The 18,866-nt window shown below is 49.9% G+C and overlaps 1 protein-coding gene across 2 annotated transcripts in view; it reads left to right on the forward strand.

Moving 5' to 3' along the window:
• The window catches only part of zmiz2 (zinc finger, MIZ-type containing 2), a 32,838-nt gene extending 14,470 nt beyond the window's left edge, over positions 1-18,368 (forward strand). Inside the window, exons 3-19 of one of the 2 annotated variants that reach the window (XM_066714292.1) lie at positions 6,163-6,277; positions 6,407-6,594; positions 7,491-7,674; positions 8,483-8,704; positions 9,139-9,333; positions 9,549-9,644; positions 9,953-10,124; positions 10,363-10,504; positions 10,810-11,020; positions 11,152-11,257; positions 11,455-11,612; positions 11,910-11,977; positions 12,222-12,290; positions 12,445-12,689; positions 13,249-13,418; positions 13,860-14,081; positions 14,303-18,368. In XM_066714292.1, coding sequence (XP_066570389.1) covers positions 6,163-6,277; positions 6,407-6,594; positions 7,491-7,674; positions 8,483-8,704; positions 9,139-9,333; positions 9,549-9,644; positions 9,953-10,124; positions 10,363-10,504; positions 10,810-11,020; positions 11,152-11,257; positions 11,455-11,612; positions 11,910-11,977; positions 12,222-12,290; positions 12,445-12,689; positions 13,249-13,418; positions 13,860-14,081; positions 14,303-14,410 — 2,671 coding nt within the window. In that variant the 3' untranslated portion in view covers positions 14,411-18,368. The remainder of the gene's footprint in view (positions 1-6,162; positions 6,278-6,406; positions 6,595-7,490; positions 7,675-8,482; positions 8,705-9,138; positions 9,334-9,548; positions 9,645-9,952; positions 10,125-10,362; positions 10,505-10,809; positions 11,021-11,151; positions 11,258-11,454; positions 11,613-11,909; positions 11,978-12,221; positions 12,291-12,444; positions 12,690-13,248; positions 13,419-13,859; positions 14,082-14,302) is intronic. The other variant, XM_066714293.1, reaches the window with a different exon arrangement.
• Positions 18,369-18,866: the final 498 nt, after the last annotated feature.

The following is an 18,866-nucleotide window of genomic DNA, read 5'->3' on the forward strand; positions in this document are numbered from 1 at the left end:
AATAGTTTCCCAATTTGGAAACACTGAAATGCCAAGATAAGAGCCCTATTATTGATGGCTCACACACGGGGACGCATGCGCACACGTCCTCTGAAATCCCGCTGTCCGCCCATCCATCCAATCCGAAGCAAGACATTTAATCGCTTTTATTTCAATGTATTTTTTTTATTATGTGTAATTAATTTATCTTGTCATCTATTTACTTATTACCGTTGGTTGGGTGGCTCACCGGCCCATTGGTTGAGCAGAGTGTACAGAGCCGGATCCTCGCGGCTCATTGGCTGTGAGGGTTCGCTGTAGACGTTTGCTCAGGAACACTGGTTTCCTGTTGCTGAGGGCCTGACTTCCTGTGGTTTGAGGAGGGGAAACTGTTCGACATAAAGCCTCTCAGGAGGCTGACCGCAGCAGTCCCCTCGCACTCAGTTGAGCAGTAAAGTGAGGCAACTTCTCTACCACTGTGGGTTATAGTGCTCTTAGCTTTACTTCAGTACTGTTTGGTACAGTACCCTTGCAGTATACTAGTCATTTACAGCACTTCTGTACTGCAGTAGAGCACCCTAACCCACTACAGCACAGTCTCCTAACACCATCCACAGTATTGTTGCACAGTACAGTATTGTTCAGTGCATCACTTTGACTCTGTGCATCAGGAACAAAAGGGCTACAGTTTACAACCCCACAGATCCTTCTCTGAAGCCCCCTGTCCCCGGGGGGCTGCCGTCTTCAGTGTTCTACTCCAGTACAGCTCAGCACAGCGGCTGCCCTCGGACAGGAAGGTAGTGAGAGAGTCCAGTGAAAGGGCACCGGGGGGGAAAGTGCAGTGTGACACAGCACAATAAGAGCGGGAAAGCACAGCAGTGCACAGGATGGGGAATCTCCAGCTAAACGTGTGGGAAAAAGGATCCGGCACGTTCGAAATTAGACTAAAAGCAGAAGAGAGAGAGAGAGAGAGGAAGGGAGACGAGACCTTTTTGCTGTCACTTTCATAATGGCTAGATGGCACCGGGACTGTGGGAACTCCAGTTCGTCAGCCTGGGGAACCACTCCGGCTGTCTTCTCCATCTGCTCTTGCAGCTGCTGCTGCTTCGCTCCTTATGAGTGTGGATTTTAGATGTTTGTCTGTTTTGTGTGATTGTCTGTAGTTGTTTTTGTGGTCAGCCTGGTTACAGACTGACCCTCATGCTTCTCCCACAATGTGCTGGAGCTGCAGGACGCTTCTCTTGCAGTGCGTTTCATTTCGGCTGCGGGACGTTTGGGCTTGAGAGGGTTGAACACTAATGCCCGGCGGGGTTTGGGCGACCGTGTTGGCCCAGTGGAGCAGTGCGCACTCTGGGGTTTAATTATGGAAAGCCAGAGGGATCATAAAAGCAGTCCTCTTGAATCCAGTATGAGTTACACAAACTAATCTTCACCATGACACGCACACTCCCTCCCTCTCTCTCTGAGGCACAACCGCTCTTCCTCGTCTCTAGGTGACAGTAGTGTCTCCATGGAAACCGAGTGGAGAGCGCGGTGCTGCTGCTGGAGCATGTGACTGTGTGAACATCTCACACACAATACTATATAGATATTTATCTCACTCACACATTTTACATTCATACATACATATATAATATTACACAAATGTACATATTACGCTCACACACCTATATATGATATATATTACTCTCAAACGCACACACACACGTATATTAAATTACTCTCCCTCTCTCTCTCTCTCTCATATAATGCATACATACACCGATCAGCCATAACATTATGACCACTGACAGGTGAAGTGAATAACACTGATAATCTCGTTATCATGGCATCTGTCAGTGGGTGGGATATATTAGGCAGCAAGTGAACATTTTGTCCTCAAAGTTGATGTGTTAGAAGCAGGAAAAATGGGCAGCGTAAGGATCTGAGCGACTTTGACAAGGGCTAAATTGTGATGGCTAGACGACTGGGTCAGAGCATCTCCAAAACTGCAGCTCTTGTGGGGTGTTGTCGGTCTGCAGTGGTCAGTACCTATCAAAAGTGGTCCAAGGAAGGAAAAGCGGTGAACCGGCGACAGGGTCATGGGCGGCCAAGGCTCATTGATGCACGTGGGGAGAGAAGGCTGGCCCGTGTGGTCCGATCCAACAGACGAGCTACTGTAGCTCAGATTGCTGAAAAAGTTAATGCTGGTTCTGATGGAAAGGTGTCAGAACACACAGTGCATCGCAGTTTGTTGCGTATGGAGCTGCGTAGCTGCAGACCAGTCAGGGTGCCCATGCTGACCCCTGTCTACTGCCGAAAGCGCCTACAATGGGCACATGAGCATCAGAACTGGACCACGGAGCAATGGAAGAAGGTGACCTGGTCTGATGAATCATGAGTTCAAGGTGTTGACTTGGCCTCCAAATTCCCCAGATCTCAATCCAATGGAGCATCTGTGGGATGTGCCGGACAAACAAGTTCGATCCATGGAGTCCCACCTCGCAACTTGCAGGACTTAAAGGATCTGCTGCTAACGTCTTGGTGCCAGATACCACAGTGGAGTCCATGTTACGACGGGTCAGGGCTGTTTTGACGGCAAAAGGGGGACCTACACAATATTAGGCAGGTGGTCATAATGTTATGGCTGATTGGTGTACATACATGCAGTACTGTGCAAAAGTTTTAGGCAGGTGTGAAAAAATGCTGTAAAGTAAGAATGCTTTCAGAAATAGACATGTTAATAGATTATATTTATCAATTAACTAAATGCAAAGTGAGTGAACAGAAGGAAAATCTACATCAAATCCATATTTGGTGTGACCACCCTTTGCCTTAAAAACAGCATCAGTTCTTCTAGGTACAGGGTCCCTAAGTCAGGGATTTTGTAGGCGTATAGTCAGGTGTATGATTAAACAATTATACCAAACAGGTGCTAATGATCATCAATTCAATATGTAGGTTGAAACACAATCATTAACTGAAACAGAAACCGCTGTGTAGGAGGAATAAAACTGGGTGAGGAACAGCCAAACTCAGCTCACAAGGTGAGGTTGCTGAAGACAGTTTACTGTCAAAAGTCCTACACCGTGGCAAGACTGAGCATAGCAACAAGACACAAGGTAGTTCTACTGCATCAGCAAGGTCTCTCCCAGGCAGACAGGGGTTTCCAGATGTGCTGTCCAAGCTCTTTTGAAGAAGCACAAAGAAACGGGCAACGTTGAGGACCGTAGACGCAGTGGTCGGCCATGGAAACTTACTGCAGCAGATGAAAGACGCATCATGCTTACTTCCCTTCGCAGTCGGAAGATGTCCAGCAGTGCCATCAGCTCAGAATTGGCAGAAAACAGTGGGACCCTGGTACACCCATCTACTGTCTGGGGAGTCTGGTCAGAAGTGGCCTTCATGGAAGACTTGCAGCCAAATAGCCACACCTCTGACATGGCAACAAGGCCAAGTGACTCAACTATGCACAACAACACAGGAACTGGGGTGCAGAAAAATGGCAGCAGGTGCTCTGGACTGATGAATCAAAATGTGAAATATCTGGCTGTAGCAGAAGGCAGTTTGTTCACCGAAGGGCTGGAGAGCGATACACGAATGAGTGTCTGCAGGCAACTGTGAAGCATGGTGGAGGTTCCTTGCAAGTTTGGGCTGCATTTCTGCAAATGGAGTTGGGGATTTGGTCAGAATTAATGGTCTCCTCAATGCTAAGAAATACAGGCAGATACTTATCCATCATGCAATACCATCAGGGAGGCATCTGATTGATCCCAAATGTATTCTGCAGCATGACAACGACCCCAAACATACAGCGACAGTCATTAAGAACTATCTTCAGCGTAAAGAAGAACAAGGAGTCCTGGAAGTGACGGTTTGGCCCCCACAGAGCCCTGATCTCAACATCATCGAGTCTGTCTGGGATTACATGAAGAGAGAAGCAACTGAGGCTGCCTAAATCCACAGAAGAGCTGTGGTTAGTTCTCCAAGATGTTTTGGCCAACCTACCTGCACACAATTTTTGAAGGAACTCAGCAAGTGTACCTAGATGAACTGATGCTGTTTTGAAGGCAAAGGGTGGTCACACCAAATATGGATTTGATTTAGATTTTTCTTCTGGTCACTCACTTTGCATTTAATTATATATAATCTATTAACATGTCTATTTTTGAAAGCATTCTTACTTTACAGCATTTTTTCACACCTTCCTAAACCTTTTGCACAGTACTATATGTGTGTGTGTGTGTGTGTGTGTGTGTGTGTATTACACTCACACACGCACAGTGATGTATTGAAACGCACTACAATATGAGACGCCTGAGGGGAGCTCCTTGTGCTGCCAATCACACTCCTTCAGATGATCATTGAATAATCAATGACAGAACCTCATTCAACTGTCCCTCACAGCCTCCCAGTCGCTCCATCCACAGGGCTGCATCTGTGCTCCCCTGCCATACTTGCATATATGCATGCATACATACACTCACCTAAAGGATTATTAGGAACACCTGTTCAATTTCTCATTAATGCAATTATCTAACCAACCAATCACATGGCAGTTGCTTCAATGCATTTAGGGGTGTGGTCCTGGTCAAGACAATCTCCTGAACTCCAAACTGAATGTCTGAATGGGAAAGAAAGGTGATTTAAGCAATTTTGAGCGTGGCATGGTTGTTGGTGCCAGACGGGCCGGTCTGAGTATTTCACAATCTGCTCAGTTACTGGGATTTTCACGCACAACCATTTCTAGGGTTTACAAAGAATGGTGTGAAAAGGGAAAAACATCCAGTATGCGGCAGTCCTGTGGGCGAAAATGCCTTGTTGATGCTAGAGGTCAGAGGAGAATGGGCCGACTGATTCAAGCTGATAGAAGAGCAACTTTGACTGAAATAACCACTCGTTACAACCGAGGTATGCAGCAAAGCATTTGTGAAGCCACAACACGTACAACCTTGAGGCGGATGGGCTACAACAGCAGAAGACCCCACCGGGTACCACTCATCTCCACTACAAATAGGAAAAAGAGGCTACAATTTGCACAAGCTCACCAAAATTGGACAGTTGAAGACTGGAAAAATGTTGCCTGGTCTGATGAGTCTCGATTTCTGTTGAGACATTCAGATGGTAGAGTCAGAATTTGGCGTAAACAGAATGAGAACATGGATCCATCATGCCTTGTTACCACTGTGCAGGCTGGTGGTGGTGGTGTGATGGTGTGGGGGATGTTTTCTTGGCACACTTTAGGCCCCTTAGTGCCAATTGGGCATCGTTTAAATGCCACGGCCTACCTGAGCATTGTTTCTGAACATGTCCATCCCTTTATGACCACCATGTACCCATCCTCTGATGGCTACTTCCAGCAGGATAATGCACCATGTCACAAAGGTCGAATCATTTCAAATTGGTTTCTTGAACATGACAATGAGTTCACTGTACTAAACTGGCCCCCACAGTCACCAGATCTCAACCCAATAGAGCATCTTTGGGATGTGGTGGAACGGGAGCTTCGTGCCCTGGATGTGCATCCCACAAATCTCCATCAACTGCAAGATGCTATCCTATCAATATGGGCCGACATTTCTAAAGAATGCTTTCAGCACCTTGTTGAATCAATGCCACGTAGAATTAAGGCAGTTCTGAAGGCGAAAGGGGGTCAAACACAGTATTAGTATGGTGTTCCTAATAATCCTTTAGGTGAGTGTATGTGTATGTGTGTATATTTATGATTTGATTATTTTTATTTATTGAGGTCAGAAAAGCTTAAATTTCAGCCCTGAATTCACCTGCTCTCCATTTCCTGTTACTGGTGTGACTTTTTGACCTTGTTTAGGGTTTACTTTCATTTTTTTTGTTCTCCTTTCTCCACAAAATCCCTTTGGAGGGTTGTGCATAACTGAGATGTTTGCCTGCTCCCTCACACACACACTCACTGTATGAGTTCACAAGGCATGGGCTACGGTGTGATACTACAAGAATCCACAATCTCACTGCGACAGACAGACAGACAGGCAGGCAGGAAGACAAACGCCCACATAGCCTTACTCACCCTGTCAATGAATGACACACAGGCTGTGAATCAGATAGTGGGACAACTGCCATTTGAGAAGCAGAATTAATTCATTAATCAAAATAATTAATATTAATTAGAAATCCCTTCTGTACTATCCTAAAATAATGGTTTTTCTCTGTCTTCTGCACTACCAGTGACGGCTCCTTCCCGTATGACCCTGTCTCCTGGCAACAAGGCACCAATCAGCCGGCAGGTTCCCTCTCCGTGGTAACCACTGTGTGGGGGGTGACTAATCCCTCGCCCAGCCAGGTAGGGGCCGATGGCGATCTTTGTACCTCTTTATGCTTCCCGATCGGTTCAGGCATGTGGGGGTTTTGTGGGGATGTGTGTTTCTTGCTTTTCTTTTTCAGTCCTAACCTTGAACCCTCTCTCTCTCAGCAGGTGCTGGGCACGCCGATGGGTCCAGGTGGAAACTCCGCTGGCAACCATATGATGCCCGGCAGTAGCCCTGGCATGAACTCCCCGCAGTTCATGGGTCAGCAGGGCTACCCAGAGCCTAACAAGGGATACATGCAGTACGGACGGCCCGGGGGAGGGTACCCCACAGGGCCGGGATATGGGGGCAGGTAAGGCGTCTCTCTCTCGCTCTGACACGCACTGACTCGCACACTGTAATAAGAAGAAACATTATCACAGTGTGCAGTAAGCTTCGATTCCCTAAACAAGAGAACCCAGGGCTTGCATGCTATACGTGGCCCTTGATGGCAGTACACGCGTCCCCACCTGCAGTGAAGCTCTAAGTGCCACGTGAGTGTCCACCAACTCGGGGTGGAGGAGTTGAAGGGTGGCAATGGAGTACCGACAGAGATGGTGCCCAGGAGTGGCCGCTCCCCTTCGTCCGGCAATGAGAGTTTGGAGCAGCTGCTTAGATTTCCTGGCGCGACACAATCCCCTCTCTGTTTTTCCGTCGAGTCAGGTCTCCTCTTGTCACGTGACATTCGTTATCTACAGAAAACAAACAAAAGTGCTTCTAAGCCGGGCTTCCAAATAGACCATTATGAATCACTGCAAAATCTTTCTTTTTTTACCCCCAATTTTTCACGCCTTCTGCCCTCCCCCACCCCCAATCAGAGCCACTGCATTTGCATCAGTGACCTGCGGCAGCTGTAATTTGATCTCCCCATCGCCCCTGCTGGGAGTCAGATTGTGTGGCAGGAGCTCGGTGCAAAGTAGCGTGGGTAATGGCACCGGGTGCACAGGTCTGCAAGTCTCCAAGGAGGCACCGGTTAACCGAATGCAAGACACAATCATGACAGCCGTCAGGGAAGAGCAAACCAAAACGCCCGTCGACACGAAATCACACGTTTCTTTATTGCTATAGTTTTTTTTTTTTTTAACTTAGACATAAACCCTCAAAACCTGGACCCTCTTTACAAAGGTGCACATCATCTTCGTACTCAAATAAATTAATCTTCTCTCCCCTCTCTTTCCATCTCTGCTCCTTTCTCTGTCTCACTCCCAGTTACCAGAACAGTGGTGGGGGTTCAATGGGGGTGCCCCCTCATGGCGTTCGTCCCCCTTCGGACTTCACCCAGGCGGCAGCGGCGGCAGCAGTGGCTGCGGCAGCCGCCACCGCAACCGCTACAGCAACGGCAACGGTGGCAGCGCTGCAGGAGAAACAGAACCAGGAGCTGAACTACGGACCGGTGAGCCACTCGCACACGGCACCAGAGTACTGACCCACACTGCAGATGCACACGGCACCAGAGACGCAGGGTGCAGTAAGGGGCAGTCAGTGACTCTCCAGCCAAACATCCTGACACCGTGACAGAGACACGGAATCCATGACACTAGCAACCCTGCCCCCGCTGACTCAGAACCCGCTGCATGACACAGACACACTAACCCCCACACACTTCACACACTTGCAGATGCTGCCAAACACTATCTCGGGTACCATGTCTGCAGGTGCTGCTCCCTCTTGTGGCCGGAGTTGGCAAGTCAGTCTTACTGCAGTGAGGCTGTGTTGAACCTCTGTGAATGATCTCTGTGGTGTGCCTTATGCTTGCAGTGTGATTTGGAATGAGCGGTTTCATTTTTTAGTCAGTACATTGGCAGTCATGTTAATACATGCAAGTTCACGTATGTCTTGGATTTGTCTAGGTGTCTATATTGGTAAATGCTGTGGTATGCTGTGCTTTATAATTCACCAATCCACTCGACCATCACAAGGTCTGTGAGGTGTAGGATTTGGGGGGAGGTCTGTATTGCTGTAGCACAAATTGTCACTGTGGGACTGAAACGACTTCCTGAAATGACACGGTGCGAAGATGGAGTTGTAAGAGAGCACACACACACACACACACACACACACACACACACACACACACACAAGGATTCAGTGCATCTTTGTCAATTTAATATTATACCTCTAGTATACTGAAATACACTTCATTGTGAAGAGATGAAAAAGTGTGGTGGTAAAATTGTTGGTGCGTCTCTTTGACTTTCTAGATGGGTGGTGCTTCCTCCTACAATAGTCAGTTCGTACCTCACGGGGGACCCAGGGGCCCCCCCGGCATGGGAGGCACGGGCATGGGCCCCTCCCGACCCCCCTCCATGGGGCCCATGTATAACACGCAGGGCCAGCGGCTGCCCCAGCACCCAGGGTACCCAGGGGGGCAGCAGGGGCCTCTCCGGACCCAGCAGGGCCTTAAAAGACCGTACAACTCCGAGGTGAGTGTGGGATCTGGCTCTCTCTCCCGCTCTCAGTACTTCTGCTTTTCATTCAACCCGATCTCTTAATTAATTTAGTTAATTATTCAATTAACGAATGAATTTAAGCCTTTTTTTCTCGTCACATCTAACCCAGGGAATAATTGGAAGAGGCCTGAAAAACTTGCTCAACTGCTGCCGTTGGATTTGGGGGGAAAAAAGGGCAGCAATAGAGATGATAAATTGTAGCTATGAAGTGATCTGTGTCTGAGAGCAGTGTGATTTTGTGTCATCTGTGTGGGAGATCTGCTCTGGGTTGTGCATCTGAATGGAGGGTGCAGTGAACAGGGCTGGCACTGGTGGCAGGGCTTTTGAGGCGATCTGTGAGTGCACCCAAAAGTATGATGTGGACACTCAAATCTCTGTGTGTGTCTCTCTCTCTCTCTCTCTCGCAGGGATTCCCTGGGCAGCAGCAGTATGGCCCTGGGATGGGCAGTGCCGGCCCGTACCCAGGCCAGCCCATGCAGTACCACCCTAGCGCCCAGCGCTCTGCCCCCTCTCCCTCCTACCCTGGCCACAGGATGCCAATGCAGCAGGGTGGCATGGGGCAGTACCCCCCCGCACCAGGCAACCCAGGGCAGTATTACAAGGTGAGTTGCACCGTTTCAGGTGACTGTAGTTTTCATTGTCGACCCAGGAAGTCAATCTCGGGTGCAGCAGTCTGTCTTTTGAGGCCTGTTGTTAGCGTTTTTCTGAGTGGCCGATTCCAGAGTTGGGGGTGGATTGTCCCGGACGCCCATAGCGCTCTGTGTGATCCTATGATCGTGTCTCACTTCTGATCTGCTTGTGTTACTCGCCCCCCCAGGCGCCTGAGCAATTCAACGGACAGAACAGCGGCCTGTCTGGAGCAGGAGGGGGAGGAGGCGGCTACACCAACTTCAACCAGCCTGCTGTCAATGGGGTAAGGCTGGCTTACCTGCCCTCTGAGGGGGGCAGTCCTGGCTTCCCCTCTCATCTGTGTGTCTTCACATGTTCTGCCTTCATCTGCACAATACACTTGTTGAGATTTGTCATTGTTGTTTACCACAGTTGTTTTTTTGTTAATGTATTATTAATTTAATATTAAGTGCTGGAGTGAAAAGCTGTGGTTAGGGATGCTTAGGTTTTTGTTTTGATGTATTTTGGACTGAGCTTCCACTTTAAATACCTGACTGATCTGAGCAGTTTGGTCTAACCGCTCCTTCCATTTCTCTCTCTCTCTCTCTCCAGCCGGGACGAGCAATGCCGGGGTACCCCAGTTCACCCCTCCCAGGGAACCCTACCCCCCCTATGACCCCAGGCAGTAACATGGCCCCCTACATGTCCCCAGGGCAGGATGTGAAGTCTCCCTTCCTGCCTGACATCAAACCCAACATCAGCTCGCTGCCGCCACCCCCAACAGGTAGGACAAGGGCATTGCAGGGTCGATGCACAATAAGGAAATAAAAAACAATTCAATAAGCTGCTCTGCTTTCAATTTCTGACAAAATAAGTTGCAAAAATAATAAATAAATGTACTAATGAAGATGATTTACTGGAGCCCATGTGGGTCAGTGTGGTCTGTGTAATGCATTGAAAGGCAGTGTGGGCTCTGCTCTGGGTAGCAGCTTGGCATATCTTCTCTGACTCTTCCTCCTCAGGAAACCCCAGTGATGACCTCCGGCTGACCTTTCCCGTGCGGGACGGGGTTGTGCTGGAGCCGTTCCGATTGGAGCACAACCTGGCAGTCAGTAACCACGTGTTCCAGCTGCGGGACTCCGTTTACAAGACCCTGATGATGAGGTGAGGAGGAGGGAAGGGTACCGTTGCAACCCAAAGATAACCTACACAGAGAGCAGTGTGATGTGACACGTTTCAGTGAGATTGTCAGAGTGAGCTTGGCCTGTTTATACTCTTGCTTTGCGTTTGTGTTGCTTTGTCGCTTCGTCCACATCCGTGAACATTTACATACCCGTGCTCACTGCCTGGTGACACTGGAAGGCTAGGGAAATGTTGTGGTGGGCACGATCTGTCTGCCAACTGCCATCCCTCAGGGTGTCCACTCCAGTCTCCCAGCCTCAGTGGTGTGCGTCTGTCTCCCCCTGCAGGCCGGACCTGGAGCTGCAGTTCAAGTGCTACCACCACGAGGACCGGCAGATGAACACCAACTGGCCGGCCTCCGTGCAGGTCAGCGTGAACGCCACGCCCCTCACCATCGAGAGGGGCGACAACAAGACCTCCCACAAGCCCCTGTACCTGAAGCAAGTGTGCCAGCCAGGCAGGAACACCATCCAGATCACGGTCACCGCCTGCTGCTGTGTGAGTTACACCAGCTGACTGACAGACGGACACATCAACTGAGCGACACCTGCTGACTGACGGACGTAGACTGGGCGGGTGTGCGTGTCAGTCAGTCTGACACGACTCTCCCTCTCCTCTCCTCTCCGCAGTCTCACCTGTTCGTGCTGCAGCTGGTGCACCGACCCTCTGTACGCTCGGTGCTGCAGGGTTTAATGAAGAAGCGTCTGCTGCCAGCAGAGCACTGCGTCACTAAGAGTAAGTCCTGCCTTGTAATGCATCCTGCTGTGACCCCTGTATCGCACAGTGATGGGCTGTAACGAACGCACACCAGCCTGTAACCCAACACTGACACCCCAGGGCACCGGATGCCCCAACACTGCACCTGCTAAAACGCCTTCGCTTCTCTTCCTCGCAGAGAGGATTAATGAACGTCTCTCTCTCTCCCTGTGCAGTAAAGCGTAACTTCAGCAGTGGCACAATCCCAGGCACCCCAGGGCTGAACGGGGAGGACGGGGTGGAGCAGACAGCCATCAAAGTATCGCTCAAATGTCCCATCACCTTCCGCCGTATCCAGCTGCCGGCCAGGGGGCACGACTGTCGGCACATACAGGTGAGCAGCCGAGGCCCATGGCGTTGTGCCGCTCAGCCCAGTCTCTCGCTCTGCTGCTGGGCAGGGACAGCTGATCCGGGGTTGGGACTGAGGGAAGGCTTCAGATAGAGAGAAGGGGCCGGACAGAGCTAGTTTGTTGCAACTGAACGTCATCAACCTGGGGAGCTGGTCCGAGTCACATACAGCTACATGACTGGGTACTCTGTGCCAGCCTCCCCACCAACTACCCATCTCTCATAGGAATCCCAGTAACACCTCTCTCTCTCTCTCTCTCTCTCTCTCTCTCTCTGTGTGCAGTGCTTTGATTTGGAGTCCTACCTGCAGCTAAACTGTGAGAGAGGAACCTGGCGCTGCCCAGTGTGCAAGTAAGATACTGCTCACACCTGTCTGTAGCACGCCTGTAAGAACATACATTGTGTACCTCCCACCTCTCAGCCATGAGACACAAGAGATGACTGCCTTCTGCCTGCACGTCTGTACAACCCTCGGTTAGAAACAGACACTGAGTGTGTCGAGCACAGGGATTCAGTACACACAGGAACGCAGCTGAACAATGCGCAGGGTTCCCACTGTGGCTGTGCCTCACTGTCCCCGTCTCTGTATCTGCAGTAAGACCGCTCTGCTGGAGGGACTGGAGGTGGACCAGTACATGCTAGGGATTCTCATCTACATCCAGAAGTAAGTCTGCTCCCTCCCTCTCTGGCCCTTTTCTGAATAGCAATCTTTAAATGGAAATCTTTTTTTTTTTTTTTTATGTGTAAGAATATTTCTTTGTGTAAGAAGCCGTAGCGGAGGCCTCTGTAAATGTACAAACCCCCTCTCCCTCCCTCAGCTCGGACTACGAGGAGATCACGATCGACCCGCTGTGCAGCTGGAAGCCAGTGCCGGTGAAGCCCGACCTGCATATCAAGGAGGACCCGGATGGGCCGGCGCTGAAGCGCTGCCGCACGCTGAGCCCCAGTCACATGATCTTGCCCAACGTCATGGAGATGATCGCCTCCCTGGGCCCTGGCTCCACGCCCTATCCCCCGCTGCCACAGGGGGGCAGCAACAGCACACCTGAGTACCCCAGCCAGGGTAAGAGAAACAGGCACCGCAGCCAGGGTAACCGAAACACTCCGCTTTCCGACAATGACTCACTCGCCTGGGGTAGGAATGGAAAGTAACCCATCCAGAATAGGTTAAGAATTATAACCCCACCCCCCTCTCCAGGGCAAGATTAATATACATCCACCTCAACTGGGGTAAGAGCAACAAACAAGGCTGGGAATTGGAGCATTATTAGGGCTGCCCATGGCCGCAGCCTGGGGTTGGCTCTGCAGCGCACAGAAGCGCTCTTTTGGATTGTCGTAAATGTCTGCAGACAGGAAGTCGTTGTTAAGGATGCAGTGTGCGGCAGCACTGCCCTGGTTCCCACTGTACACTCTCTGTGCCGCAGCCTGGAGGTCTAGCTACTGTATGCGTCTCGTTGACTTAATTAGGCTATGGGAGGCAAGGAACTACTGCTGTATGGGGTGGGGGCAACAGCATGTTATACATCAGTGCAGGGGGAGTTTGAGAGCTGCTGCTGTTGTTTTGGAGGTGGTTCCCAGTCTCTGTGCCGCTTGGTGGATTTAACGTCTTTGCTCTTCTGCAGGTTCGGGCTACTCCGGCCAGCCCAACTTCCCTGACTTCCCCCCAAATGCCCCGGGGACCCCCACCCTGGGCGAGTTCACCTCGGGACCCCCTCCTCTGTCCTACCAGGCCGACCTGCCCAGTGGGCTGTTGACCCCCGAGAAACCGCTGGGGCACCCTATGTCTGCACAGGTAAGTCGGAGCCCACTGCTGTATGCCTCGCACATGTGTTTTAGAGTGCATCTGGTAGTGACAGCAGCACAATCTACCCCCCCGCTGTCACTGACAGGTTTCTCTCCTGCAGAAAACAGCGCACTCCTCTCAGTCGACTCTGGCCACAACACTGTCAGTGTTTTATTAGTTAGTCATCAGGGCCTTCAGATGTTTATTTAAACCGTTCCTGTGGCGAGACTTTCCCCCCCATAAGAGCCCAGTTTATTTGTGCAAACCAGATCCATTTCAGGGCCTCATGGCTGTGAATCCTCACGCTGGCTGTCTTCATAGGATTTTATTTCCTTTCTCGCAGAATATATTTTATAATTTAGTGCTGCTATCTTTTGTGAAATTATGCTTATACTCACTGTTCCCAACATCAACTAACCCTCGCCGCCCTGGCCTCTCTTCCACCTCCAGATGCCTCACTCTGGGCGCATGGACCCTTCCCACAATCCCATGCAGCAGCAACAACAGCAGCAGCATCCGGGTCTCCATGGTAACTCCCACCTAGGGGGGGGGCAGGGAGGGCCATCCCTCCATTCCCGCAACCCTTCCCAGAATCCCCGGCTACACACGGAGGGCTCCTTTGGGCTGGGGGGGCCGGGAGGGCCAGGGGAGGTACCGGAACCTTCTCTTGACGTGAGTTTGTCTGCTTTTGCATGTGCCTCTGTTGCAGAGAGACTGCAACCTGTCTCAAGATTTCTTCCTCTCGATATGTGACTCTCCCCTGCATCCGTGTCAGTTTTTTTCCGTTTATTAGGGACCTCTTTCCAGTCCCTACCATTTCCTCTCTCTAAATCTCCCTTCTCTCTCTCTCTCTCTCTCTCTCTCTCTCTCTCTCTCTCTCTCCCTCTGTGCAGTTGCTCCCAGAGCTGACAAACCCGGATGAGCTGCTGTCATACCTCGGCCCCCCCGACCTTCCCAACAACAGCAACGACGACCTGCTCTCGCTGTTTGAGAATAACTGAGCATGCCCCCATGGCCCCCGCCCCCCGTCCCCCACAGGGACTGAGAAACCTCATATCCCGAGATCCTCTCCAGAGACGGACACTTTGCCTCCAGTTTGCAGAATCCATTGAGGGGGATGAGAAGAAAACAATTGGAAAATAATGAACTACTTTAGTCCCCTGCAGCTGGAAACTGCAAAAAAAACAAAAAAAAAAAAACACACATTTCCCACAATTCCTTAGGGCAGACTTGAAAACTTTTAAAGGGCAGCAGTGTGGTGCCGATCTGTGTGTGTGGCACAGGACTACAGCACACACAATTATTGGGCCATGACCTTTCAACTCTGAACCAGAGGGACACCCTCCTGACTTGCTTTCTATACCCCCCCACCCCCCCCACCCCAAAAGCCATCACAGCCACTGTCATGTGAGTCTGGCATTTGTATCCATGTGTGCCACTGCAAATAGCATCTCTCAGCAGCCTTTAGGGCAGGTCTCTGACTGCGGCGTTCCTTTGGTGGTGATGAAGGTGGTGGGGTAGCCAATCGGCCAACCCTGCTTCTGCAGAGGGGCAGTGTGGCTCAGAGTTGAGGGCAGAGGATGGGGGCAACAATTGAGGACTACAAAACCCACAAAAGATTAAATTTAATGTAGTTACTAAATGTAATCGATGAATGAAGGAACAACATTTTTAAAAATAAAAAGGAAGGAAAAAATAAAGGAAGAATAGAAATTGTCCCATAATCTGGAAACTTCCAGCTGAGACGGACAGGAACCAGGGGGAGACCATACTGCTGACCAGGGCCCTCCACCGCCCCACCTGTGCCCGCACCCAAGACCCCGACTCCATGGGCTCCACACTGCCGCACGCAGGTGCTTGCCCCTGTGCCCAGACGTCGTCTTCCGGTGCCACCTCTGGCTCCAGCAGGGGTGTCCTCTTCTTATTTTATAAGCATTTTTATTTTATTTTTTACCTGTATGCCACCACGCTGCACAACCTGGTCCCGGAACCACAGGCCATCGCCCCCCAGGACTGTCCCTGAGGGGGGTGTTCTGGGGAAAGAAATTGTTTTAAAAGTGCGAGAAATGGTTTTAAATTGTTTTGTTTGTATGTTTTTTATATATATTTCTTCTTTAGAAGACAACAAACAACAAAAAATCTATAGGAAAAAGTAGAGCATTGTATTGATCCCAGAGCTGTACTGAGCGCCCGCCTGACCACCTGTCCCACTTCGATGAGGTCCAGTGGGAGGCGTCTCATCGCGCCGTGTCCAGCCACAGTTTTTGAATTTCGTTTTCTCCTCAGACTCCTGTTCTCTAGCCTGCGACGATCCTCTGTAGAGCAGGGTGACATGCTCATCGCTGAACTGGCTTCAATGTATTTCATGTCAATTTGAGTTCAAGTTTCCCAGGCCCTCTAAACAAAAAGGCTTTTTTTTTTTTTTTTAATCACCCAGTACCCCCGCCCCACTCGAGAGACCAAACAAGATTGTGTTTGACTTTATTTTTATTTTTTCTTTGGTCCATTTATATATATTTTTTAACTGCGTCATGGATTAAAATCAAGACATCAAACCTAGCTGCGCCTGCCATTCCCTGGGCCTCATGGGAGGTTGCCACTGGGTAGAAGCAGACCCACAAAAGTGCAGCTTTGTGTGCTGAGGATTGGCAGCTGAAGCTTGGACTGTAGTGGCAGCCTGTGTCTTGTGAAGGGACGCATGCGAGAGGCCAGGCAACCGCAATCTTGGATGCTCACGGAGTCATTTATTCATAGGTTGCCATAAAACCATAAGCAATTCTCCTTTCTTGTCCATATAAAGGCTTGGACGAAGTGAGCTCTGCCACAGAACGCTGTGTGACTAAACCCTCCGTTGCGATTTGTGTGTCGTCGTCTCCCTCCCTCCTCCTCCTCTCTCCACTGCCCCAGTCTGTCTGCCGCTCTGGCACAGACCTGGAGTCTACCCTACAGGGTGAGAGTCTAAAGGTCAATCTGTTTATTTGCTTGTCCCACCTTCCCCTCCCCTCCCCCCTCTCCGACTGCTCCCCGATCTGGCAGTCCTCCAGAGTCAGTGGCACAAGCAGGGTGTGTGTGTGATACGCACGGAGTACTAGAGCACAATACCCAACACGCTGGGCATCGTTAACGTGAAGCACATTTGTATTCGTTCTTAATTTTAATTTGACCGGAACAGGGTTTCCTATTTGATGTGATTTTAAACCGAAAAGAAAAGACAGAAATGCATCGTGACCTAATGACAGACCCGAGTGTTTTTACTCCTTCGCTCCTGTCACTGGCAGTTCATGACTGAGGCCTGGTGCCTGCTGTGATGTGAACTCCTCTGGTTTGGCTGGATTTGGCCCCTGGCTGTTGGGCTGAGGACAAACTGCTCCCTGGGTCCACAGCATTGGGAAACGCATCTCCGGGATCCAGGACCACTTCTGCTTCACGGTCTGTTCACTCGTATAGCAGGAGAGGGCCAGGTGCTATTCTCGTCTTCACCCCCGTCCTGTCTGTGAGGGCGCGGCGACACAACGCAGTCCTCCCCTTCGTGCACATGCAGTTGAGCTCGGCCTTCCCACAGAAAGTTGCATTTTATTTAGTTTCCCTGCCTCTTTAATTTATAATATCAACAGTGTAGACATTTAAAATGCAGTGGAAAGACACCAAGGCCTCCCTCCGTGCAGCCTGCCACAGCTCTGCAGCCTCTCGGACCAGCTTCACCCAGTCTGAGCCGAGTGCCGCCCGCCCCGTCCCACGGCATTGCCCTGCGAGACGGCACTGTGGGCGACTGCTGCCTGGATACTGGTGCCAGCCGGAGCTGCTGCCTGCCCAGTGCAAAATTACTGCAGTACTTAAAGCACCATCTAATGGGCCTCCGAGACTCAACCCTGGGGCCAATTACTTAAAACACCTTGACTATCGAATAAGTTAATGACATAAGCAGCTTTCCATTTAAGCGGCCTATTGACTTCAATGGGTCGAGGCGCTCGTGTCGCTCCTTAAAGTCTAGGAACACTGCAGGGCCAAACTGAAGGGAAAACTGCACCGGAGCTGTGTTTAGACGAGCGCTCGCCCCCCAGACCCACACTGACACTGCCTCAATCTGGAGAATCTAGGCCACAGGAAGCCTTTTTATAGAAGATGCAAATTTTAAATCCCGAGATTGGTTTCCATGTGGCTCAGTAGCTGGTGTTGAGAGTAAAATGTACCCAGAGAACAGGCCTGTCCTTATTTCCACACCGAGCTCTTCAGAATCCCTTCCCAACTCTGTTTATTATTTTTTTATTTGCAATTTTAATTTGTTTCTGTATATGTATCTCTTACTCTGAGGATTCGAGTCCTCGTTCTGACTCTTGAAGGACAGATTTACATGCACACGCCTCCCGCGCTGTCTTTCATCTCCAGATCACGACATCGGGCCTGATTGGTTTTCAATCCTATAATGCACACTGTGGATCAATACTTCAAGTAACAAACAAGTTACATTTATGATAACTAAAGGGGACTAAAAAGAAACGTTGGGTAGGATCTTGGGAGAGCAATGACATCTGGGATAACCATAATAGATGTGCAGAGGATGATTTATTATTATTATTATTATTATTTTTTTTAAAGCACAATACATTTTTCTCCCTGTAAATATTTAAAACACTATAATGAGACTGCATATGAACACACCCTCCCTCCCTCCCTCTCTCCGCCGCTCACTTCCTGTCTGTCTTGATCTTGCCGAGGACAATCAGAAGGAAGTGAGGAAAGCTGTTCCTTTCCCAGCCCTGTCTGATCTTATTATTTATGACTGCTGCCTCACTCGGTGCTGGCTCTGCGCAGTTTGTATGATAAAGACCCAGATCAAGTGGGAGTTCCTTGATGTGCAACTGTGTTTTGTTTCAAGTTATATGTGTATCATATTCATCTTTTTTATTATTATTAATAATGTTATTATAATTATTATTATTAATAAAGATAATTGGTGTACCCAGTGTGTCTGTCTCAATGGTTCCATGGTCTGTGTGGGAGGTGCATGTGTGGTAGGGGGTCAAAATCAACCTGAAGGCTTATTAGAAAGTAGCTCCCTCTCACTTCATTTTCCATGGGCCTCTGTTGGCCTACGGAAAATGAAGTGGGAGGGAGCTACTTTCTTAAAAGCCTTCAGAGCCTTTTGTTCTGACAGGCCATGGAGGGTCAGCCAGGGTCCTCGAGGGCCCACGTCTGGCCTGTGCTTCTCAATGCCATTTGGATCTTGGTCTAATTGAAATAAGGACTGCGAGTGCCTGATGTCTTAAATGCGTCTCGGACCGACTCATTAATATAATGGGAAATAATGGGAATCTCTAGAGGGCATGAATTAGATAATTGAACTAATCACCTAGCCACTATTTCCAGATATTAATCCGTTACTAAATGAAAGGTGCATCAAAACCTGCAGAGATCCAGCACCGACAGTGTGGGACAGGGAGCCACAAGACGTTACTA

Source organism: Amia ocellicauda, chromosome 9 (genome assembly GCF_036373705.1).
Source record: "Amia ocellicauda isolate fAmiCal2 chromosome 9, fAmiCal2.hap1, whole genome shotgun sequence".
Lineage (NCBI taxonomy): Eukaryota > Metazoa > Chordata > Actinopteri > Amiiformes > Amiidae > Amia > Amia ocellicauda.